The 26,605-nt window shown below is 40.4% G+C and overlaps 3 protein-coding genes across 11 annotated transcripts in view; 1 reads left to right on the top strand and 2 right to left on the bottom strand.

Moving 5' to 3' along the window:
- LOC102078702 (ankyrin repeat domain-containing protein 46) overlaps positions 1-26,605 on the bottom strand; it is a 47,966-nt gene that overhangs the window by 2,226 nt on the left and 19,135 nt on the right. Inside the window, exons 4-7 of one of the 9 annotated variants that reach the window (XM_025902780.1) lie at positions 21,914-22,015; positions 19,455-19,550; positions 4,909-5,060; positions 4,248-4,656 (exon numbers count right to left, since the gene is read on the bottom strand). The exons of 3 other annotated variants lie outside the window; for them this stretch is intronic. In XM_025902780.1, coding sequence (XP_025758565.1) covers positions 4,593-4,656; positions 4,909-5,060; positions 19,455-19,550; positions 21,914-21,997 — 396 coding nt within the window. In that variant the 5' untranslated portion in view covers positions 21,998-22,015 and the 3' untranslated portion in view covers positions 4,248-4,592. Of the gene's footprint in view, positions 1-4,247; positions 4,657-4,908; positions 5,061-7,001; positions 7,064-11,628; positions 11,764-15,077; positions 15,365-17,388; positions 18,098-19,309; positions 19,551-21,913; positions 22,016-26,605 lie in introns of those variants that run through there. 5 more of the 9 variants (XR_003216275.1, XR_003216266.1, XR_002058622.2 and 2 more) reach the window with 5 other exon arrangements.
- On the top strand, positions 15,600-17,636 carry LOC102078556 (uncharacterized). Its single transcript, XM_025902749.1, has 2 exons — positions 15,600-16,315; positions 16,682-17,636. The coding sequence occupies exons 1-2, from the start codon at positions 15,602-15,604 to the stop codon at positions 16,994-16,996; spliced, it is 1,029 nt and encodes a 342-aa protein (XP_025758534.1). The 5' UTR covers positions 15,600-15,601; the 3' UTR covers positions 16,997-17,636.
- Positions 22,316-25,275, bottom strand: LOC112843772 (uncharacterized). The gene is made up of 2 exons (XM_025902745.1): positions 24,577-25,275; positions 22,316-24,159 (listed from the first exon to the last, which is right to left on the bottom strand). Exons 1-2 carry the CDS (start codon positions 24,685-24,687, stop codon positions 23,152-23,154), a joined length of 1,119 nt encoding a protein of 372 aa, XP_025758530.1. The 5' UTR covers positions 24,688-25,275; the 3' UTR covers positions 22,316-23,151.

Below are 26,605 nucleotides of genomic sequence, written 5' to 3'. Positions count from 1 at the left end.
TCTCATCTCTCTGGATGCAAAATAAGCAAAACAACAGATGTTGCAGTTTGGAGAAGATTCTTTCAATATGATTCTTTCAATCATAAATTCATTTTCTTTAGAAGAACGCATTTCCTTTTTTTAAATTTACCAATTTTTTTTAAGTTTATAATTTAAACACTGCACTCAACCAAAGACTAACAACAACCTGTACTTATATCAACAGCGTTTTATTGCAAATGCTGATTTTTCTTCTTCACACAAACAACATGAACAAACAGACTTTCTCATTTCTCCTTCTTAACGTCTCTATCTGCACATCAGTAACATTAAGCATGGCCCATGACAACACTGCAGTGCGCAGTCACAGTGCAGGCAGAAAGAAGATGAAAACAACACTGTGTCACTTGGTTTTTTGTTTTTTTAAGTTTAAGGGTAGTTCGGCCATGATGTAAAAGCAAAAGTGAGACTCAAACCTTTGTTATTTGTCTTTGATGACTTGGCAGGTTATGATGTGCTGTTGTTTTGTTTTTGTTTTTTTCAAAGAATAAACAACACAGAGCTCAAAGCAAGCATAAGTAACAGTACGATAATCAATAAGTAAGTAATCAGCAACAGTAGTTACATTTATCCCAGTTTAGTGTTGGTTTCCTAACAGAAAATTGCTCCAGCCAGTAAAACCCTTGAAAAGAAAAAGAAAACAAAAGTGGAGACTGATGACATTAAACAACTGAATATGTTATAAAGGATGCGGCAGGGTACAGGAAAAACACCCAACATAAAGTAACTTTCAACAAGTAAGTAACTTTTAACGGATGTGCACACACCGCGATGTTCACCAACATGGTGTTCGCGCGGAAATCCTGCACCGACGACGGTAACGGGACTGCTGACGGCCGACACTGTGTATCACCTGACCGGTTCTTGGAGACTTTTCCTTAAATCTGCGGCAGGCGAAGAAGGAAGATCAGGGGGATTATTTCTGCTACAGCCAAGATGAAGACGGAGAGAAAGAGAGGGGGGGATCCATTTATCGTTAGGCTGAAGGTCAACAAGAGAAGCCGGGATCGCCGCCAGCAGCGGTAAGTAGCCCATCATCTCCTTTTACAGCCGGATTTCACATTAGAGCAGTATGACGGCCAATTACAAAATTACACACACACACACACACACACACACAAATCAATGTCGTCTTGTTAATGAACTCGAAATAGTATTTTCGGGGTTACAATTACAGTCGCACTTTCAAGACAAACCACTAACACGCATCTTGATTACATGATGAAGGAGAATCACAGTAAACTGATTCCAAAGGACGCTTTCGCCGTCTCGTCCACACGAAGTATTTTGCAGAGCAGCCGTGGCAGTTTTTCTGGAAACAGGTGTAATTCGAGTTTCTTCCTCTCAAAATATTATTTTGACTTTAATCTCAAAATCATCAATCGTATATATTTTACTCCTACTACACCTTATCGTGCTGTTTTAGGTATAATAGGATCATTTTATTATATACACATCAATCGTCAATATTATATATTTTTTTTATTATTGTGGCCCTAGTACTCCCTCGTATAGGATCATTTGTTTATATACATGTCATTTTATAGTCAGCACCGACGCGTGTTTTAATTGCGATCGTGGTTCGTCAGAACTGCGAAAAATCGGGAAATCGAGCTTGATGCTAATAATGAAATAAAATGAATAAAATTTGCAAATTCGTCCCGTGAAGTTATGTGAAAAATATTTTTAATATTCCCAGGAAAGTTGCGGCTGTGGTGTGTAAAGGCCTTTAGACTGCGGAGGCAAAGCAAGAGAAGAACAGGCGGCCAATCCAGCACACAATATGTACACTGAATATGTTTGAGGATGCAGGAAAGGGACTTCATGTTAATATAAATTTGATCATTTAATCTTCAAGTTCGAATTTCTGAAACATTCCGTTAATCCTTTTATTTGGCATTTTATCCAAGTGCATGTGTATTTATACAAGCTGTGTCACTAAATAAACTATTTAATGGGTGTCTGAGTAATGAATAATTACTCTAATAATTCATGATAAATATTCTTCAGTCTACCTGCAGTCCTTCTGTTAACACTATTATTTAGTCCCGCAGTGCTCCATCATGGAGCCTCCGTCCAAATAAGAATTCAACACAAAAAACGAAATCACATCAAACGTGTTTTAAATTAAAAAAAATAATTTGAATTATCATTATTATTATTATTTTTTTATCTGGGACACATTTGAGTTAATTATCCAAAGTTTCAAAGATCATAGTGAACATTAATATCGCTGAATTAATGTTTTATGTACAAGTTGGTATGTTCGTGTTGCAGCTTCTTGTTTGAGGCCTGCGTGTGGCCCACGGGAGAAAGCTCGGCCTCCTTTCCTCTCTGCAGGAAATCCAATCACTGCTGCAGCTTGAAATAAGTTCATGTAATACAAAATTCTATCCTTATGCATGTATTGCTAGTTAGCACTGTACTTCAGTTTAAAGTTCAGGTATATGTAATTTACTTATACTTCCTATTTTGATGCAAGTATCTGTATTTTCTACTTCTGACATTTTCAAAGCAGTCTCCTTACTTTAGGTTTAACACATTTGACGGGAAGTTATTATTTCATGCCACTGCGCATATTCAACCACTCGTATAGTACATAATATATAAGTATGAATTTTATTTCAATAAAAAAACCTATGAATGTGCAGATTGCAGTTGTTGTTTCCAGTCGAACTGCTCCTATACTGTAAATCAGAGGTCCCCAACCTTTTTTTCCGACAATATTGTCACTGAGCGGCCTTTAAGGTGTCGCAGATAAATACAACAAAATAAAATAACACGGCCAAGACAAAAACTGTGGTTTTTGTCTCCATTTATTCATACATACATATATACAAACAATACACGAATTCACTGTGTAATTGTGTAACTTTATTAGCAGCGTCACATCATCCTCTCTGCCCCTTAATGCTCTCTGGTCACTATGGTAACGCGTAAATATTTCTTTCAAAAAAACGCACAACCACAACGCAGGAAAAGACAGAGTTAACGATAAAAACCAAAACCATAAGAGTATGCAAACAGCTACCAAACAGCCATCCTAATTCGTCATACAATGAGAACAGAACACATCAACAATTGACAATGACTAATTAATATTAAAATCTGTAACATAATGTATTGTTTGGAGTTTAGTCTGTTACTGTTACTATTTTTACCATTTCTTCTTGGAGCAACTGTAACCCACATAATTTCCTTAGGGATTAATAAAGTATTCTGAGTCTGATTGTTTCAGGATGACCTGCCATTGTCCAATGACACATCTGCTTACCTGTATCTTTTGCTCGTTTCTCCTCTTCTTTTCTCTTTTTTTCTAAACTGAGGACCTGATGACTTGAACTTTCCTTGTCCATCTTGGTTTTAATTTTGCACTCCAGTATGAACACCCATCCCTCAACCCGATGATCATTACAACTTAACCTAACAGACCTACACCTTAGTTCACAGATTCACTTTGTCTAGGGTTTATTTCTGGGATTTCACACAACCCAGGATTCAAATCATGAATACATAATTAGCTTGGAATTACAACATTATGAATGAAATGTGCTCTATTTGGAAGCAGCAGGTCTCCCTCCCCTTTTGACAGGTTGTGTGTGAGACTTTAAATCATCAAACTATAAAATAAAATTGTAAATTGTTATTGATCCCTTTACCTCTAGTCCTAAAGTGTATATTTATTTTCTTACTCTTCTTATATTTATTGTTTGTTTACTTGCACTGCTGTAACTGGAGCCTCGTCGTCTCGTCTCTCTATATACTGGACTGTATGTAGCAGAGATGACAATAAAGTTTACTTTGACTTCAGCAGCGAGCATGCACCGAGGGCTCTCGCGCTCACTTTTCCCGTATAGAATTTCAAAAAAAAAAAGAAGAAGAAGAAAAAAAAAAAACCATCGGTGTAAATTATCCGTATCATAATGTCTGGTGTTTTCGTGTTTGTTTTTATTTTTGTTTTATTTTTATTTATTTATTTTATTTTTCTATGGAAACACTTTCCATCACTTTGCTATTAAAACTTTTACGAGATTGATGAAAGCATGGGCTCTTTTTTTTCTTTTTAAACCTCAAGGAAGTAATCGGTGGTAAGAAAAGAGAAAATAAGGAAACAAATGGACTCTGAAAAGATCTACTTCCCAAAAAACTGTATAGGAAAACTCTGAGTGAAAGCCAAATCTTTGACATACAAAAAACATGCTCATTAAGTGGGTTGTTGACGGTAGGACCAATTTCACCTTATACACCAGCACTAACTTGGACTTTGAGCCCCTGTTAGTGACCAAATTAACATCTGAGCGCTCAGACTCACTGTAACAATGTTACACTCAACTCTCAACCACCGAGCAGGAAAAATAAATAATGGCTTATATGTATATATATATATAAATAAACATGTAATACTTATTGTTGCAAGACAAAAAGCATCAAGGTTGGTGAACAATGTGCCAAATTTCTCCATTTTCTATCAAAATGCTATAGTGTAAACTTGCCTTGCAGTCAGACTTTTTTCCAACATTATTTTTATCCAATATCAGATTTTTATGCAGTCGTCATAGTGCGTGCAGCGCACTACTGTGATGAGCAACATGACTCAGCAACAAACACTCACACAACCTAAAAACAAGATACGGAGATAAGATTACAGACAGACTAAGGAAGGATACACAGCAGAGTATGAAGAAGAAGAAATAGTAGTACTCCTCTAGTGTGTCACTCTCACATAATCTAATGATTAAAAGATTTTTAATCAGAAATTCCTGAATGATTCTGTTCAGTAGTAAGGATGGCATATGCTAGGTTTGTTAGCCTATTAGCCTTACAACAGGCAAAGCAAATAATACTTGTATAGCAATAATACAATGTTACCTGAAGTCCAGGTGTTGCTCTCCAAACTGCAGCGTGTACACAAAGCTGCACAGTAACTGGGTATTAAAGCATGCCATGCTCAGGCAGAGGAGGGTGATGACCAGCAGCAGCAGCAGCAGGACCCTCCAGAAGCCCAGGTCCTCCACAAACTCCTGCCCTTAACTCCTCAGTTAATAATCAAACTGCTCAGAGAAATTCAGCACCACCAGGGAGACGCAGGGCACCGAGCTCAAACACAAACAGAGCCATCAGTAAAAATACTGGTGACTGCTCGCCTGCTGGGAGGGACAACAATACCCCATCAGTCATAACCAGACCTGGGAACATTAGTTGGGGTTTTAATGCATTAAAGGTTTTGGTGGCTTTGTCATTTAACTGACAGCACATTCACCAGGGAGACCAGGTTTCACTCACACTTTCACTGACCATATGCATCATTTTAACTTCTCTCTCAGGTTAATCTCTCAATTTTAAACTTTATACAGAATGTATTTACTAATTTTATGAACATACATTTTTGGAGTTATGACTGTCTCTGCAAAAACTGTTTGGACTTTATAATTTTAATCAAAATATAGATTAAAACTAGATCATATTCACACCCTGTAAAACATCTGGTACAGCGAGTGTCTTTTAGATTGTAGCCACTTCCTGTACAAGATGGTTTGCATTATAAATAGTGCATGTGTCTATTTGCAGAACTACACCATCTCTGAAGTGTTATATATGAGACTGTAAGAGAGAAATCAGGGAAAAAACAAGAGTTCACACTAACCTGTTTGTCAGCCCTGCATTTGTCACTCACTCATTGTGACTTATCAAATATCCCCTCTCGAGTAGGCCTACCCGTCCTTTATGATACTAAGAAGAGGATCATCCTCTGTTGATCCTCTGTATAAATAAAATATTATCAATCAATCAGTCCTGATGTTGATTTCAGGCTGCTGCTGAGAAACCCTCATCAGTTCATGAGGCAGGCAGCATCAGATAAAAACTCAAATGTGGTTTTGTGTTTACTTGTACATGAATGAACTGATGCTCCTCAGCAGTTTATGCAAATAAAACCACATTTTAACTGTGTGTGAATGCACAGTATGTGCCAGCACACAACAAAGAGGTAATGAATGAACACACTGAACTCACTCAGCTGCACAGCACTTAGTGAATGTTCAAAATGTCACTAAATCTGACCAATTTTATGTTAATGTGATGTTCAAACTGTGAAGGATTCATATCCATCAATAGTGTGTCTATAGTATATGGAAATAACTTTCCCTTCAGTGTTCACTACACTGCAATGACAGAATCGTGCCAATCAAACTGTGTTTCATGTTTCAACTGCACATGTTTTGGTTAAAAGTGAAACAAAGAAAATTTGAAATAAGAAACAGAGAAAGGAAGACGAAACTTCTTAAATGTTGCACTGTTTGAAATTCTGCAGTAAAATTGCAGCTTTCTAAGCCTAAAATGATGTTCTTAATTTTCTGAGATGAAAACTCTGAAAATTTCTCTGTAATTAATGACTCCAGACTGACTGTGTGGGATTTACTACAGAACCGGTGAGTGTAACACAAAGCAAATGAACTATGCATGAGTGTAAAATTTATGGAGTAACTGGTTAACTTTAAATATATTTGATGGTGTCAGTCACGTGCACTGGCTCACACTCCTCGTCTTCGAGGCAGGCTGGAACCTGAAGCTTATTTTAGACTCTAAACTATGTTAAGTCTAAACTTTAGACTGATAACACCCAGACTGTGACAGTGTGTGAGTAAAGAGAAACAAGCAGGCAGTGATATGTGAACCAAGCGTCAACAAATGCACACGTCAAACAAAGAAGTGTGTTCTTAATTTTTTTGAATTAACGACACATTTTATTCAGTATTTTTTCCTATATTGTTGTGAATAATATCACAAATTTGTTGATATATCCTGATAAAAATTTAAGGCTGTAACCCCGTAAATTGAAATCACAGAGCAATCAATCAATAGGCAAAATGACGTCGCCTGCTTGACAACGTTTGTATTATAAATTTCACTGACACAAAGAAAAGGGCAGTTCATCAAAAGAGAGAAAGCACAAGATTTCTTACCAGATGTCGATTGTTGGACACCAGGGACACTTTTAAGTGAGTATCAGAAGAATCCAGAGTACCTGCATTAATAAACAAAGAGGTCAAACGTGAAAAGAAAAATACTGCAACTAAAGTCACAGGTCTAAAAATAGCAACTGTTGAATAATCTCAGTATTGGTCATAGCGGAAGCGTTTCACATTCAAGTGAGTGAACAGAGACTCAAGCAAACAGAAGAAGAAAAAAAGGGAAGATGTGAACGCTTTATTAGGTTACACAGAAATTCACACACACTCCTTCCAGCATTTATCTCTGAACAAATATAAACATCCAGCCAGCTCTGCCTAAACTGGCTGCCCCTAAAAGCCTGCATTATCACCATGAAGGGCAAGTATTTATTTCAGCATTAATGTGTAGAAACAGATCAATAAGACCTACAGTGGAACAAACTGTGTACTCGCTTGTGTATCATAAGAACCATCAAAGGAAGTTTCTGTGTAACCAGGCAGGTTTCAGTCCCTCACACAGACATAACTTTGACCTGCTGCCAAATTTGCACTAAAATGATCAGCATTGTTCAAGCAGCAGTTTTACAGTCAGGACGCAGGTCTCTGAATCTGGGACTTTGCTGGTAAGGGTTACTGGTTCATTCAGTGATAATATGAGTGCTTGAATGTAACTGAAAGTGGAACAAACTGAGGGCATTAGTCATCTGGAGTCCACTTTTTAAATTCAGGCCATGGGCATTTTGTTCTGACTGTCACAATAACATCAGTGAGGCCTGGTCTCTCCCACTCTCTACACTCACTTCCACTGCATTCACAGCACAACTGTCAGACAACTGATCAGTACATCAGATGAGATAAATGTCAGGCTGTCCGTCTGCCAGCTGAAGCTCAATGGAGTCATTCAGTGGCTCAATGACACTAAACTAACGCTAATCTACTATTGAATGACTTGAACCACTCAAAGCTACTTCAGTTACATTGTGATTGTAATTTCCTGTTTAAACACCATCAATACTGATAAAAGCCGACTCTCTCTCTCTCTCTCACACACACACACACACACACACACACACACACACACACACACACACACACACACACACACACACACACACACACACACACAGGACCATTAGACTGCTGTATACTGTAAGACATCGTTTGTGTTTAAAACATGACAGGAACACAAACAGGAAATTAACTAATGTGATCTTTTGTGCTCTCAGTCACTGTTGTGCTGTTTTAACTGATATTAATGATGATCATCTATCAGTCATTTAATAGTTTTTCACTCTGTCTTTACATCTGGATGAAAGTCATATCAGCACATTTAAAACCATTTTTCCTTTGGACGTTTTACTCGATGGTGTCAGATTAAGTCTTCATTCAACCACACATCTCCTAACCACAGTGACACAGCATCAAATATTCCCCTTCACCTGTTACTCTTCACACTTTGATCATCAAGCACCATCGCACTCTTGAACTTTACAAAAACAGCACTGTATTTGATGTTATCATAAAATGCTTTTTGAACACATGTCAGTTATGAAAAACAAAGTCATTGTCGTTCTGCAGCAGCCAGTTTGAACCAAGCTTTAGCTGTCAGACAGATGGCCTCACATTTGACTCTAGAATCGAGGGGGGGAAAAAACACGGCTCAGCAAATTTACCTCAATCCACCACATTTCTCCGAACTGAGAGGGAGTCCTCTTGAGTCATTGCCAGCGACTTGTGCAGCAAAATCTGACTTTCTGAGAATTTATGCTTAACATCCTAACTGTTATGGTCCTGGTTCGCTGACCCAGCGTTTTGAGTTTATTATTATTATATTCTAGTTTCTTCTGATTTTGTATCAGTCCTTAGGGTTTTTGGTTCTTGTGTCTTGTTATACCTGCCCGCGCGCTCTCCCGGTGTTTTGTTCATGTCCTTGAGTGTGTGTTTGTAAAACTGTGTACTTCCTGTTTTACTTTGATGGTCTGTGTCTGTTATTTCTGTGTTTAGCTTGTCTAAGTCTCTGCAACTCTGAAAGTCTCTGTGTGGTCAACAACAGACACATTATGCCCATATCGTGGTCTAAACCAATCAGAGATAGTCAGGGGCGGGACCTCTCTGACTGACTGTGCAGGTGGAGAGAGTGAGGTGAGTAGCTTGAATAAAGCGATATCAATTGATTAAATCCTGAATCGACTTTTAAATATAAATGTATTTTGTCAGAAACGCCAGAATCTCAGGTTAAAGCTCACAAACCATCAAACAGCAAATGAGAGCAGGTACACGGATTCCACACAAAGACGTAAACACAGAGCGGACCCGACGCATCAGGATCAGATTTCTCTTTCTTGGCTTTCTCACCTGACGACACAGACACGCCGTCGGGGCTGAAAGCCGACAGCTCACTGATTCTGATGCGTCGGCGGGTCTGCGCTTTGTGTTTCCAACCAAAACTGACTGAACCAGCAGCAAAAGAAGATCCAAACTACGCTGCACATTTGATAAATGTGCTCATTAATTTTCTCCTACTTTTGCTGTTTTGCTTCCACCACGATAAAAATCACACTTCCTGCACAGCTCTCTCTCTCTCTCCTTCACGTTTTCTGTGTTTTATCCTCAGTTACTTTGACACAAAAGCATCTGCTGTGATGCTCACACCTCTGATGAAGTCTCACATGTATCAGTACTGATAAATGATCAGAATAATAATATTTCTGAGTGTCTGAGGCAAAACTAAATCGAATCAAATCAGGACCTTGTGAATCGGAATCGAATGGATTATCGAAATAAGTGACGATACCCAGCCCTAGTGAGTAGCTTAGGTGGACAGAAGTGGTTTCCTCTCTCCCCACTGCCTTTTAGCGGCAGGCAGCAGCAAACAGGTAATCAGAGGAGGCCGTGATGATGATTAAGTTTAACATCGTCTACAATATTGCCAAAGAGTGCCAAAGCACTTTAAGCACAAGCACTTTTTCAGTAACTTGTCTTTCTTGTAGAACTGTGCTCCAAATAAAGAACTTTGGGTTGACAAGATTGTTAGTTAATCATTTACAAATCAATATTGTTTATATGGACAGCAATTTCCCCCCAAAAAACCAGTGCAACCCTGGCAAAAAGTTAGTCTAGAGCCCTGACATGTAACATGAGCTGCTTTACTCTTGTAACTGATTTCACACACACACACACACACACACACACACACACACACACACACACACACACACACACACACAGTAGGGATTGTGTGCAGTTCTTGACCAGTAATACTGAAGAGAATCACCTTGTTAAAGGAAACATAAAGAGGTTAGCTCCAAATTAGCCCCACAGCAGCACTCCCACAGCCTTCAATAAATGTCATGACTTGAATCACTGTGTTTACACTGGCTGCCTGCTGGGGCTGTGCTGGTGGATGTTAATGTTGCAGATCAGCGAATAAAAACAGTGGGCAACTAGAGGTGGGAATCCCCAGACAGCCCACGATAGGCTCTTATTACAATACTTCCCTCATGATAGTATATTAATGCGATTTATGAACATTTTGCAACATTCGGAGTATTGCAATAAGACACACTGGGATTTATCACGTTTTTACTGCAAATTATGTCCTCAAAGTTAAACTTTGTGAATATCGGTTTCATCAAACATTCCAACAAAACCTGACATAAATGTCGTCATGAGACAGTCAATCATCAAAATATCGAGACACTATGCTCTATCAATTTATTTCCCCCAAAACTATTGGCAGCAATAACTCTAATTTCAAACAAAGACGTATCTGGGCGTGCCACTTCTGTGAGCTTTGAACTTAATGTATGTGTGTCTGTGTGTGTGTGGAGTGGCTACACTGATCCATCAGAGTCATCATCATATCAGTGAAAACAGGAGGAGTAAATATATTTCTGACTGTCTGATTTTGAAATGAGAGCATACTGTATTTGCTTTTTATGTGTGTTATTAAGTTTTGTTTGTTTGTTGGTGTGCATTTGTGCTACAGTTTTGAGAAGTGCGACCATAAAATCGTCGGCCCTTTGGTAAATCCCAGCGTTGCTACATCGTAACAATAGCATGACTGGAAGTACATCACCCAATCCTGCTGCTGCCTGGAAAAAAATCATCTAGTCAGTCATGTTTCCTGTTACAGGAAGTATTCAAGTATTTATACCCCTTAAACGTTTACACATTTTGTCACACTACAATCGCAAACGTTTTTTATTTAGATTTTTTGTGATGGACCAACACAAAGTAGCACATAATTGTGAAGTGGTACGAAAATATTGTTTTTTTTACTTTTAGCAAATAAAAATCTGAAAAGTGTGCCGTGCATTTGTGTTCAGCCCCCTGTACTCTGATACCCCTAATTAAAATCCAGTGCAATCTATATCCTTCAGAGTCACCGAATTAGATAATAGAGTTGACCTGTGTGTCATTTAGTCTCATTATAAATACACCTGCTCTGTGAAGCCTCAGTGGTTTGTTAGATAACATTAGCTAATAAACAGGATCACGAAGACCAAGGAAGTCACCAGACAGGGATAAAGTTGTAGGTTTAAAGCAAGGTTAGGTTATACAAAAATATCCCAAGAACATCTCAAGCAGCACTCCATCATCCAAAAATGGAGAAAGTATGCTACAACTGCAAACCTACCAAGACATGGTCATGCTGGTCAGAGAGGCTTCCAAGAGGCCCATGGTCACTCTGAAGAAGCTGCAGAAATCAGCAGCTCAGGTGGGAGAATCTGTCCACAGGACAACTGCAAGTCATGTACTCCCCAAATCTGGCCTATATGGAAGAGTGACAAGAAGAAAGCCATTGTTGAGAGAAAGACATAAAAAGTGCAGTTTACCATGAGCCATGTAGGGGACACAACAAACATGTGGAAGAAGGTGCTCTGGTCAGAAGAGACCAAAGTTCAATGTTGTGGTCTAAATGCAAAGAGCTATGTGTGGTGGAAAAGTAACACTCATGCACAGACATGTGAACCAGCTTAGAGCCGAGCTCGGCTTTAGCTGAAAACATGACACATCTCAGCTGGTGTGCAGTGTTTCCTGAAAAAAAAAAACTGAGTAATCTGGAGAAAGTGGAGAACAAAAGAAAAGAAGAAGTTCTGATGTGATATTTTTAAGCCATGAATTTGTTGATCCTTCTTCTCCATTTTTTAATATAAGAACTGGTAGTTTGGTGCGCTGAGGTCAATGGGAAACTGTGTAAATCATGTTTGGGTTTTTAAACTAATTTCCCACACCTAATAACAACATTATAAATGATTACAGTGAATAAGGCTAACAGACCAGAGCAGAAAGATTTACTGCTGCAGAAGCCTCGAGAAAAATCTTCAAGCCCCAAAGGAGACGAGTCAGCATCACACACAAAGATCTCAGCAGGAGCAGATGGAAACCTGGCCACAAGTTCCTGAAGGAGGACGAGGCCCTGACTGCTGAGAGGAGTTCATGCTCATACACCTGTTCACACAGTGTACAGAGAGGGGTGTTCACCCACTGCAGATGTGCTCCAGTGCAGTCCTGCAAAATCACCACTGCATACTGCTGGACACAGAAGACTGTTGAATGCTGATTGGTTGGGAATAGGGAAGGGAGCAACAGCAGAGTTCACCAGGAACAGAACTACAAACTGCATATGTGACCCACAGCTAGGGCGATATGACCAAAATCTCATATCCCGATATTAAGACATCTATCGTCCGATAACGATATAAATCACAAAAATGTAACATTTTCTGTAAATTCTGTTAATGTCGGGCAGCTCGACTTGCGTGAAGTGTTTCCAGCTGGGCGTCGTACCTGGAGTCGAGTGTTTTAACTGATGCATGAAACGATACATTTTTAGACATAGGTTGTAACGGCCGCCGTTTTCTTTGTGAGTATTTATTACACAGCGTGCTGCGGGGAAAAGCCTGTTCTAACGTTTGAGTCTAAGGTTTATTTTTTAGCACCTGATGGCTCTTTTTTGCTTTTCATCCGTAAATACTCTGCATCTTTCACGTGATTCAGTTTATTTTGAAAAGTCTCAACAGGATCTTGAGCTTTATTGTGAAAGGTTTATGTGGAAAATAAACAAGCGGACACGAGGTGGTTTTACCGTCGTTGTTGCTAACGACAACGCATAAAAACAAGCGCTTGTCTATTAAATATAAGAGAAAGAGAGAACTTTAGGAAATTAATATAGCCACTACAGTGACCATCAAAATAATGAAAAAATATTGCCGTAAACAGTTTATTTTGCGACACCACGAAACAAACGATAGTGTAAAATGAAACGATAGACGTTTTTATATCGTCATCCGATATATATCGTTATATCGAACAGCCCTACCCACAGCTGTGATATGAGTGTTAAGATCCCTGCTGCATCCTGAGTCACAGCAAATGTAACATCAACTACTTTCCACAACACAACCCACCACAAGCCACACCTTATCGTAAACCTCCCTGAACAACACACAGCCCCTATTTACACTGTGTTGGCTTCACTCAACTATGAAGGCAACACTGTGGATTTATGACTCAGAAAGCCACTCATCTACAGTATCATAAGATTAGTTCTCGGTCTTCCTAAATCAGTGAGGAAACAAATGTAGTCTGAAAACATGTACTTCCATAAAAACTCTCAAGAAAAACTATAAATAAACGCCTCATTTTACTCGTTATCCGAGTATACTCTTTATGTTATACCAAACTGGGTACACGCCACACACTCTTTTAACAATGAAAATCTGCTAAATAAATAAACAATATGGAAAATAAAGGCTAACCTCTTGGTTGTGGGATTATAAATAAATGGACATGTTCTTCTACTCTTAGCAACCTGTATCTAGTATCTTGCCCGAGGATATTTTGCATGCAGACTGGAGCAGATGGGGATCAAACCAGTTGAGCAGACAGAAAGGTAGCAAAAGCCTGACCCTGACCTCCAGCAGGCCCCGGGTACTCGCATCGTAACCTGGTCCAGGTACTCGCATCGTAACCTGGTCCAGGTACTCGCATCGTAACCTGGTCCACTCCCTCAGTAGTTTGCCCTGGCACACACAGTCGCCCTCCACCACCTTGACCTTCAGGGACCCACATCCTACCCTGGTCAGTTCCCCTCCTAGCTTGCCGTCTTACAATCGCCTTCCACCACCTAACCACCGTAGACCTTGACCTCCAGCAGGACCCAGGTACCCAAACTTAAGCCCCATTCTACTGACCAAACAAAATCCTCACGCCCCTGGTATTCCAGAGAACAGGAGTGGCCTGGGTGGGTAAATCACAGGAAATGCCACAGTGGCTTGGTTTGTGGCTCAGCTGCAGGGGAGGGGTGGTCCAGTGTGTGAATGTGTGTGTGAATGGGTGGATGACTGGTTCTGTAAAAGCGCTTTGGGGTCCTTAGGGACTAGTAAAGCGCTATACAACACAGGCCATTTACCATTTTACCATTTACCATTTAAAGGGTAGTACTAGGGAGAGACTGGTTAACCCAGCTGTGGCCAGTTGGTTAATCGTGCCTCCCTGGTCTTTAAAAACAGGAGTATGCAGGGATCAGGATGATGACAGTGGAGGACTGAAAGTGACGGCTTGAACAGCCAGCTGAAAAATAAAACTGGAGTAATAACAAAAGCCCATGTGTGGTGTCAGGTGAACCAGCAGAGCCTGCTACAGTCAAATGTGTCTTCTCCTCCCAGTGAGCTATACCCACCACGGTGTTTATACTCTTGATTCCGCTTCAAGCCCGTGTGTGTCTTCAAAACGCTTTAAAATTATGTTACACTAACTCCTTTCTTATACTGGGGTCAGAAAAATTAAGATTAGTTTCCATAAAACTGTAAGATACCCTAAAAGTGGAAAATAAACAGACTTTTATTGTAGATGTCGTCGTGCTCTGAGCAGGCTATGCTCGTTAGCCTATTAGCCGTGCTAAGCTAAACATTGTTCTTGTCCTTCCTCTGGTTCAGTTAAAACAGTTGACTAGTGTCTCATTAGCTGGGATGTATTTCAGCGGCATCAATAATCATGGGGACGCCTGAACACCTCCACATTTTCCGGATATTTCCCAAAGGTTTTAGCTAGTTAGCTCAAGCACAGATAGCGAGATGTTACCTGAAGTCCAGATGTTGCTTTCCAAACTGCAGCGTGTACATAAGCCTGGGTATCAACTCTCTAAGGTCGCTATCTCCCTGACCGCACAGACTGTGGGGACAGTTTGTCATTTTCTGCTGTTTCTAGCTCACTTTTCTTTCCCCGTCAAATGAACCTGGTAGCTAACGAGAGCAGTGCCTGCTGAGCGGATCACTTCCTGCTGGAGGCGACGTGCCAAGATTTGTGTTTTATTCCGTTTATTACGCATAAAAACAGCACAAATACATGTATCTGAAGTACACTGAGGTTAAAGGGTAACAGCGCCGGCTGTGTCATGTGCAACGCCTTTACACATCTATGATATAATAATAATAACAATAATAATAATAACAGTTAAGTCATAGGGGCTCGATGTTTCGGACAGTCCAACTGGGCATCGTGCTGCTCTCATGTGGCTCAGACCGGTGTTCGGACGGCACCACCCACCGCGACTATAAAAAGCCAACTGGCGCGTTAACGGCGCACATTTCCACCCCGCGCGCAGGATGAGTCCTACATCTGTCCCCCTCACTTACAGTCTTCTTCTTCTTTTTATCAGCCGGGTGTCTGGGAAACTGATCCAGACCGCTGCAGGAGACGATGTTAGGTTTGCCCTCACAGAGGAGTGCAAGACGGGAAAAGGCACTCTGCATCATCAGCTGATGGATGGTACCGATCAGCTGGTCGCCTCTCTTGACGGTGTCTGGAAGCCGGGACCGGGTTACATTAACCGGGTGGCTCACAGCTCCGATTCTCTGATATTAAAGAGAGCAGATTTCAACGATCACGGCTATTACGCGTTTACCTGCAACTACAAACAGAGGGGGGAGCTGGACGAGTTGCACGTTTTCCTGCCCTATAAAGTTGTCGCACCCCGGGATGAAGGTGCCATCCTACCGTGTCGCTCCGTTACAGTCGGTCAGGCTGTGAAATCGGTGCGCTGGAGGAGAGACGGAGAGCTGGTGCTGGAGCTGAATCCTCCGTCTAAGCAAATCACCTACGGAGACGGCTATGATGAAAGCCGAGTGTCCATACCATCAGACTGGAACCAGCGAGGAGACCTGTCCCTCACCGTGAAGCGAGCTCAGCTCCGAGACGAGGGAGTGTATTACTGTGACGTGGAGAAGACAGAGAAACACCGCTCTGCTGTCCACCTGCACGTCTCCACACCATCACCACCACCACCGGGCAGCACCTCACAGCCTACAACCACACCTACGGTAAGAATTTGAGTAGTTTCACACGTCACTGTAAACCTTAATCGTTCACAGTTTAAAGGAGTATCACTGCAGACTGACTGAAAGACTTTAAATAACGTGGCCATAAAGATTAGTAGGCGAGGCCAAAGGCAACTAGCCCTGCAAGCAAAGAACAGTCAAAATTCAGACGCAGCGGTTCAGCAGGAACATGTGTTTACAGATGTGCAAAGAGAGGGTTGTGGTCTGTCCACACAGACTGTATATAAAGACCTCATCTTTATGTTGAGCTTTACAGTGTAAAGTCTTTGATTTTCACTTTCACTGAAAACATTAAAAGTCAGTTAAAACTGCTAACTAATATTTCTGCTGTCTTCTTGTCCTCTGCAGCCATCAGAGTGCTCTGACTGGTCGTGGAGAACATTCTCTATAATGGCAGCTGTATTTGTGATCGTTGACCTGCTTGTTTGGCTCTGCTGGTTTCTGAGGAACAGGATATTCAATGTGTGCACTCGAAGTTTTGGTGGAGGATCCTCAGAGCGGGAAGAAGAAATAAACTTGAAAAGTGTTACCATCAACAAAGGTGATGCACATCTCTGCAACGGCACATTGGAGGGAGGAGAAGGGACTGAAGAGGGCAGAGAATCAGGAAGTGACCAACACATGCTAAAGTCAAACGGGAACCCTGACTTTACCCACCACTGATGAGTGAAAAAACAACAGCTCATCCCTTTAAGTATCTGAATCCCACCTTTATGACGGTACCACTGTGCAACTCCACTTTCTCAGGTTTAGAAATCCCCCGTTTTCCTTCTGCTGAATCTGACTGCTGTTACAATGTTTGAGATTGTCTCTATTATTTTGTCTTCCAATCAATCAAGTAATGCCTGTAAATCATCTGCTTACATAATCGGCATATAATTTAGCTTCAAGATGGATGAATGAGATCTCTTCAGTAACAAAGTTTGTATATTGTCCTGCCTGTTTGTACAGATTTACAGTCTTCACTATGTTTACTTTGCTTTTTGTAAAACGCTCAGGGAAGCTGCTGTGTGCCAATAAAGTTTTGAGTGGATAATAAAGTGACCTGATGATGATTACAGTCATTCATGATTTTATTCAATTTGCACATTAAATGACTTGAAATGTTTGATGGAATAAACACTGAAAACCTTTGAACAGAGAACATCAAGATATCCTGACAAAACTGTTTCCAGTCAGAAAGGCTGCAGGTATTTGTGTGAAATAAAGACAGCGGGGGGAAAAATTCATTCTAAAAGAACATTTGAATCCATAAAAAGCGAGGAGAAAACAATGAAAAGATACAAAACATCAGTAATATACACCTTGTAACAGAGCAAACGGGGATGACATGACAAGTGTGAGGAAGAGGAAATGACTTTATCAGTGAGTGGTTGTAAAGGTGTTAGGTCACACATGAAGCTGTCGGTGTCTCCGAGTCACCGTCCTCTCTTCTTTGCGCTGGCAGCATCACATGATGTTCATATTCCAATAAAATGATCAGATTTGCACAACAAATAAATACCAGAGTTTTTGTTCTAGATAAAGATCTTCATCTATTTTCCTGCCTCCTCTCCACCCTGAGAAAGGCAGGACTCTGCTGACGTGGTAGGCGATGCCCAGGGAGAGGAGGGCGATGACCACCAACAGCAGCAGGACCCTCCAGAAGCCCAGGTCCTCCACAAACTCCTGCCAGGTGGTCCTGAAGCTGGACAGGACGCCCTCAGTCCTCTGCAGGGTCGGGTTCAGTAAGGAGCAGCTCTCCATCGTACTGAGACACACAGACTGTTGCAGAGCATTAACATTAAGGCTCAGTTAAACAAGCAAAAAAGATAAAATCAGCACTAAGATCATTAAACAAACAACAGAGATTATTTCAGTCCTAACTTCTTGAAAACTGCTCAAGGGTCTGAAGTTGTTTTGCAGTAAAGTGTTGCTGCTCTGTGCATGTAAAGCTAAAAGTAGACTTTTAGCAAAAGTTCTGTTTCGCTTGTTATAATCTATATTGATCTCTATCAGCAGTTCCTCTGATATTGTTTTGGACTGAAAGGTGTGAAAGGAGACGTGACATCACTTTCAGTGTGAGAGCAAACAGAGACTGAAGCTCAGAGGACTCTTTCCGTGTAGCAGAGACAGTAAATGTTAGAGTTACTTATCTACAGGATGTGCTTCTATTGTCTCAGCTTATCAGCAAACCCACTCAGACAGTCCACTACATTAATTTCAACACATTTATTAGTCATTACCCTGCATTTAGTAAGATATAAGCAGAGAAATGAAACCTGGTCTTTCTCTCTTGCATGTCAGTAGTAAGTAGTGCTAAAATGAATATCACTGTTACACATGTGCACACACAGGCCTGTGATAGTCAAAGTGTCAGTGTGCTGGCAGGTACAGGAGAATCTGTAGGTGGCACAAATCCCCCGAGGTAAAAGTTGTAGAACAGCTGATCAGCCCTGAAACAGCTGAATCACCAGAGCCAACACAATCTATTCCACCTTAAATGCATGAACGCTCTCTCAGTCACAGTCTATTCTTACCTGCACACATGACTGAACAGTGATTTTACTTTATCGCCTGTTATTTGTGGAAGCTCTACTGAAACACATCAAACTGAGTTCACAAGCTTTACAGAGACCTTGACCTCTGACCTTGACTTTAAGGTTGTAGCCTGTGATATCAACTTAAAAATCCTATGTCATGTTGTTCTCAAGAACGTCAGTGAGGCCCAGCAGTGATAGTCTGGTAACAAAGTCTGGCTCACAGCAGGTTAAAGGCCTTTACACACCAGACGTGCAACATTAGTGTCAAATTCTCATGTGTTAAAAATATTTTTCAGACTCATGAATTTTAATGCAGCCGTTCACACATGAAGCTGTTGGTGTCTCTGAGTCACCGTCCTCTCTTCTTTGCACTGGCAGCATCACATGATGTTGTTCATATTCCAATAAAATGATCAGATTTGCACAATAAATAAATAAATAAATAAATAAATACCAGAGTTTTTGTTCTAGATAAAGAGCTTAATTTATTTTCCTGCCTCCTCTCCACCCTGAGAAAGGCAGGACTCTGCTGACGTAGTAGGCGAGGCCCAGGGAGAGGAGGGCGATGACCAGCAGAAACCCAGGTCCTCCACCAACTCCTGCCAGGTGGTCCTGAAGCTGGACAGGACGCCCTCAGTGCTCTGCAGGGTCGAGTTCAGTAAGAAGCAGCTCTGCATCACACTGAGAAACACAGACTGTTGCAGAGGATTAAGATTAAAGCTCAGTTAAACAAGCTGAAAAGGTAAAATCACCAATAAGATCATTAAACAAATGATCTACAGAGATTAGTTCAGTCCTAACTTCCTGAAAACTGCTCAAGGGTCTGAAATGGTTTTGCGGTAAAGTGTTGCTGGTTTGTGCAAGTAAATAAAAAAGCTGACTTTTTCTAATTAACCATTTAAGAGGTGGCGGTGGGGCGTTCCTGTTTATGGGTCTGTGTGTTAGTCACTGTTCTCAGTGTTTACACATCAGTTTTCAGCTTTTATCAAAACAACTTGTGTGCACAGATTAAACACACAGCAAACACCACAGCAGACATGAAGAGCACCTGTTTCTGAGATGAGGTGTGCACCCCGGAGTGACTGAAAAGGCTGAGAGGTACACGGAGCCTCAAGTCAAGTTTCATTATCAGGAAGGCGTCTCTCTGTTTTGGAAACTTATGCAAAACAGATCATCTTACTGGGTCATGTGTTCAGAGTTTCAGATGAGTCAACAATGATTTAATGACTTTGTTGTGGACTTTCTCTCACTGCTTACATACTGAATGTGCCAAGTGTTCATAGATCTTGTGAGATATCACTGATCGTCTGCAGCACTGCTGTGTGTTTGTTGTACTTCTTATATATTCTATTGATCTCTATCAACAGTTCCTCTGATATTGTTTTGGACTGAAGTAGGTGTGAAAGGAGACGTGACATCACTTTCAGTGTGAGAGCAAACAGAGACTGAAGCATGTCTGTTATATCTGACTGAGGTTTTATGAGCCAGCTAATGCAAAGAAAGCTAAGCTATGCTGGACTTGGTTTGTAGTTCAGCCCTTATGGTAGTAGTACTAACTCTACATGTGGAGTCAAGACACTCTGTGAACATCAGGAAATAAGAAACTATAAGCTGTGCTGAATCAGGATCTGCCTGCATGAAACACTCAAGAACAGAATCTCTCACAGTTTTATGGCCATATAACATGTGTACACACTAGAGCAGTGTGTGGCAGCAAACACTGATTCAACTGACTCAGCACATAATGCACTGAGAGATCAGTACAGTCTATTCTTTAACAGATGTCACAGGGGGACAGCGCTTTCTATTTTGAAGCTGAGTATTTCACAGACATGTGAAGACATTTTATTAAACTAATTATTCTCCTTCAATCACTCACTTCTGCTCTGTCACACCTACCACAACAATCCTCCCACCACTCCCAACTCAATATCAAATGAATGTAATCCTCTACAGTCCAAACTAACCAGTCCATCAGATATAACTACTCTTATACCTGACAGCTGTCATTCCCAGTGCAAATCTAAGCACCTTTATCACAGCCACCTCCACCTCAGCCTCCCATCAGCAGATACAGCTCATCTCACAGTTACTGTGTGACACCTGTTATCTCTATCTGAGCTTTAAGGTTTTGTCCCAGCAGCTGATGAAAGGATGATCTCTACACCAACATTAGACAGATGGAGCTACAGCCTCACACAATCAGCCAGCAATTCAACAATATGTGGTCAGAGAGGCTTGATTAGGTGCTGACAGACCAATAAATAAAATATTCTGCAGTTTGTGTCTGCTTTGCTCCCTCAGGTCCTGAAGATGAATCTGACTGGATAAATGTGAGTTTCTGTCTGCGGCTGAAGCTCAGAGGACTCGTTCAGAGCAGCAGAGACAGTAAATCTTAGAGCTGCTTATCTACAGGATGTGCTTCTATTGACTCAGCTTATCAGTAGATGCGCTCAGACAGTCCACTACATTAAATTCAACACATTACACAGTCATTACCCTGCATTTAGTAAGATATAAGCACAGGAATGAAACCTGGTCCTCCTCTCTTGCATGTCAGTAGTAAGTAGTGCTAAAATGAATATCATTGTTACACAGAGCGTCCACATGTGCACACACAGGCCTGTGATAGTCAAAGTGTCAGTGTGCTGGCAGGTACAGGAGAATCTGTAGGTGGCACAAATCCCCCGAGGTAAAAGTTGTAGAACAGCTGATCAGCCCTGAAACAGCTGAATCACCAGAGCCAACACAATCTATTCCACCTTAAATGCATGAACGCTTGTCCTTTTTTTTTTTTGTCCAAATTCTTTCTGTAATTACCAATGTCATTATGGTATCACTTTTTGTGTTTGGTTTTCGGATGTCTGAGGTTATTCTTGAAAAGCATGGATACAAGAGTGTGCACCTAGAAGTGCTCCTGTGGTCACAGTGACCTGCCATGTTGTGGTTAGTTGTAGATGTTTGCTGTGTGCCACAGTTGTGAGCTTTTTGTTTGTTTGTTTGCTTTGTTTGTTTTTCAATTTAAAAATGAAAATAAATCTTATAAAAAAAAACACACCTGATCATCCACACCATCCTCAGCCTCCACCTCTGCTGCTGCTCCACCCACACAGCTGGAGATGAAGATGAGCAGCATCATCATGTCAGCTGAATACAGCACCTGCAGAGAGGGAGCAGCAGAGTTATGATGAGTCTTAAGAAGCCTCCTGACAGCCTTCATATTAACCAAGAGTTATCATCATCATCATCATCATCTGGAGTTAGAGCTGGATCCAGTGCATTGAGCTCCAGGAGGACTTTAATTTGGACCATGTGATCAGCTGACCTGAGGTTTCTTTCTTTTTGTTGATTTAACAAACTTAATTAAAAATTCCCACAAGCTACTTTGTTCATTACTGTAGAAAAATACAGCCTTTTGAAATCAGATGACACCAGGTACAATATATCAGACAGTAAAAGGATAACAGACTGGTGTTTTTTTACACAACACTTTCATTTAGACGGGGAGACTAGACAGTGATCTGCTCTGTAACCTCCTGAGCCTCAACCAACAACACATTAGCACATGTAACATGAGCTGCTTTAGTTTTGTAACTGATTACACACACACAGTCACAGTAGGGATCATGTGCAGTTGTTGACCATTAATACTGAAGAGAATCACCCTGTTAATTTAACCCTTTGACTGCCTCACCAAGAAAAATACAATGAAAAAATTATTTGTCCATATTTTCTATTCCTTTAGGTCAATAATGATCACAATCAAAAAGAAAAAAATTTATACACACCTTATAGTTTTTTAAATATTACCCTCTACCAAACGGTTGAGATGTCTCTCTATGGTACAACTACATAAAGTTCTACAGACATAACTAGTAGAAAAAAGTAAAGGTTATACTCATTTTGCAAAACAATAACTACCCAATTTTGTGTTTGACCCACTTTATTGTGGTAGTAAAACATCAAACATTGTTGGATTCCATTTCAACAGTGGGCGTTATAATAACAAACCACAAAATGTATAAAACACAAAAATATTGTAAATTTGATCAAAAACTTGATCTGCAATTACCGAAAATTCATAAACATACAAATTCACTTTTGACCTGTTGTTAACATAAACTTTTCACTGTAGTGTTGGAACAGCACTAACATTTTTTATTTTATTTTCCAGAAAATTCTGGTGGTATATTATATACCATTGCCATTTTGCACTGAAAAATTTGAGAACACACTGAAACAGTTCTGGCTCTTTTCTTTTGCCGTTCATGCAACTTCACCAATACCCCTTGATGATTAGATCTTCTGGTGGTACACTGCAAAGCATTCCTGACTGGCATTAAAGCACAAGAAAACATTGCATTTTTGGCATTTCCATCTTGAGACGCCCTTTGGACAGTAATTGCATCGGCCTCGCTTGTCACAGTGAAGTGGCCAATGCCCAAAGCAGTCATATCGCACATCTGGCTGTGGTTGTGAGGGTCTTGGGGTGTATCGTTTCTTTGGTGGTGGTGGAGAGCTGGATGATGGTCGGCCAACTTTGGTTGCTGGCTTGTTGACTTGTTTCAAGCTATGCACAACTGCCAGGCGGAATCTTTTGAGTGTGATTGGTTTCTGGTTTAGTTGTCCACATTCCCTCTTGTAGACCAGCCAGGAATTTGCAATGGACAGATCAAGCATGTAACCAAAGAGTGGCAGGTACCATCTTGTAGACTTGGCTGGGGTCTTGTACAGGTGTACCAGCATGTCAGAGAGATCTATCCCTCCCATATGCTCATTGTATGCAGGGATGAGTGATGGGCATGGGATCATAACTTTCGCCTCTTGAGCAGAATACAGATTGGTATGATAGGCAATATGATCAATCATTTCATCAGTGAAGAGCATTTTGAAGTACTGGAATGGGGACTGTAGGGCGTCAGGGGTTTCGAAACTTGCATCTGGAACTTGAAATTCTTCAATGTCCTCATGCTTCCAGATTCTTCTTGTGTCTTTTTTTGGGACTAAAGAGGAAGATGGGTCTAATGTATCCTCTGCTTCATCCAAGGGAACTGTTTTTAGGATAGTTTTCCCTTTTTTGCTCATTTTACGCGAAAGTTTATTAGATCTACTTTTTGAAGGAGCATCTTCATCCAGGGAAACATCAAAGCAGCTTTCATCACTATCATCTGCAAAATTGGGTTGAAAATCTGGATCCTCTATTGGGTCATCATCACTCAGTTCACCATCGGAGTCCTGAGAATTTTCAGGTACAAGGGCCAGGTAGGTGCGTTGTCTTGCTCCATAAAAGGATTTGCAATCCATCTAATAAACATTAAAAAAAATAAAATTGTAGAAATATAGTTGGTTTGATTTCCATGTGTCATTTAAAACTGTACTTTAAAAAATAATCACAGAAAGTGAGTAAATCTTTAAACATTAGAACATTTTGTAACATACAGTATTTGTCATGGAAAAATTTAAACATGTCATATTTACATGTATAGATCATTAAATTATTTATATTCAATAGTAAATAGTCAATTTCATATGTTAAAACAACAGTTCTAAACATTAGCTAAGTTTTGCTACTCTTACCATCAATTGACAAATCAACCGTTTGGTTGAGCATGTTTTTAAAAAAATATTATGGATTTATTACAGCTATTTTCTGGTATCAAATGACATAATCATGTTCAGTAAAGACTCTGACATGTTTATACTGCAGAAAAATGTACTTACCTTTAAAATTTTTAGCCAAAACAGTCCATGTGTCCAGAGTGATTTTTTGCTTTTTGATTTCCTGGTTGGAGGGTGGCAGATGAGGCCTGCCATATCCTGACACAGTGCCATCTAGTGTTTTTTTTTTAGGATAACATAACTCAACCAAGTGGTAGAGATGGCTCAATAAGGTTGAGTTAAGCTAAGTACTCCAGTTCATTATATATAGTCTCTCAAAATATGCTAAACCAAATGGTTGAGCAGGCAGTCAAAGGGGCTACCCCTAAGCTACTTTGTTCATTACTGTAGAAAAATACAGCCTTTTGAAATCAGATGACACCCTGTACAACATGTCAGACAGTAAAAGGACAACAGACTGGTGTTTTTTACACAACGCTTTCATTTAGACGGGGAGACTAGAAAGTGATCTGCTCTGTAACCTCCTGAGCCTCAGCCAACAACACATTAGCACATGTAACATGAGCTGCTTTAGTTTTGTAACTGATTACACACACACAGTCACAGTAGGGATTATGTGCAGTTGTTGACCAGTAATACTGAAGAGAATCACCCTGTTAATTTAAACATAAAGCAGTTAGCGCCAAATTAGCCCCACAGCAGCACTTGTTTACTCAGCGCTCCCACACAGCCTTCATTTAATATCATAACTTGATTCACTTTGGTTTCTACTCCTGAGGTTTGCACAGTTTTCACTGGCTGTTAAGAAACGTGCTCTGCTTTGTGCTGAGAATATACTGTTGCTTTTACAAGCCACACAGTCTCAGAGCAGCGAGCATGAACCAACAAATGGGGCCCAGCAGGAGAACAATGAGCTAAAATTAAATTAATCTGAATCACAGTTTTACAAACTCTGTTTTAAAATGTAAATGCAATGATTTGGAAATCTCATAAAGTCACAACACAGAGACTGACTCATCTTGGATCTCTCTGCTCCCGTACAGCAAGTACAGTTAATAAATGTCAGGGAGTCTGTCTGCCTGCTGAGGCTCAGTGCACTCGTGCAGAACTGAGCTTCTGAGACCGAGGTCGGTCCACATCTCTCCAAGTGTCACTCAGCCTGTCAACAAGGTGCAGCCAGTCCACAGCTCTCAGTGGGAAACGCTGTGCTGATGGACGTTAATGTTGCCGATCAGCAAAGATCAAAGTCTAGAGGCAGGAATCAGCAGACAGCACACGATAGGATCCTATCACCATACTTCACCCATGATAGTATATTATTGCATTGTTGAAACATTTTGTGACATTCTGACTTTTGCAATAAAACACACTGTGATTCATCACTTTGTTTCTGCAAATTATGTCCTCAAAGTTAAACTTTGTCAACATCAGTTTCATCCAGTCAGATCAAATATTTCTTTGCACCAAAATGAGACGATCAAACACACCAACACTGTCACCAAATCCTGACATAATTGTTGCCACGAGACAGTCAATATGATATCAGTCTGTGATTGACTGGGATCAGTTTGCAATCTATTTCTGATGATACAGCAATGAATGCTGATAAACTGTCAAAGTCAGTGAGACTGAGCCATTAGCTTACCTTAAAGTTGTTGTAGGTCTTTATCTTGTAATATAAAGTGCTTTGCCTACCATCAATGTATTTACCCCAAACCTATTGGCATTAACTCTAACTTTAAACAAAGACATATCAGGTGTGCCACTTCTGTGACCTTTGAACTTAATGTGTGTGTGTGTGTGTGTGTGTGTGTGTGTGTGTGTGTGTGTGTGTGGAGTGGCTACACCAGTGACTGTATAAAATATCTTTTATACAGTCACTGGGCTACACGGATCCACCAGAATCATCATCATATGACAGAAAACAGGAGGAGCATATATATTTCTGACTCTTTAAACAGGAGCATACTGTGACTGCTTTTTATGTGTGTCCAATTCAATTACATTTTATTTATAAAGTGCCAAATCACAACAACAGTCGCCTCAAGGCACTTTATATTGTAAGGTAGACCCTACAATAATACATGCAGAGAAACCCAAACAATCATATGACCCCGTATGAGCAAGGCGA

The sequence above is a fragment of the Oreochromis niloticus genome, linkage group LG3 (assembly GCF_001858045.2).
Source record: "Oreochromis niloticus isolate F11D_XX linkage group LG3, O_niloticus_UMD_NMBU, whole genome shotgun sequence".
NCBI classification, from domain to species: domain Eukaryota; kingdom Metazoa; phylum Chordata; class Actinopteri; order Cichliformes; family Cichlidae; genus Oreochromis; species Oreochromis niloticus.
The sequence above is the reverse complement of the archived record's forward strand: the minus strand, read 5'-3'. Positions and strand labels throughout refer to the sequence as shown.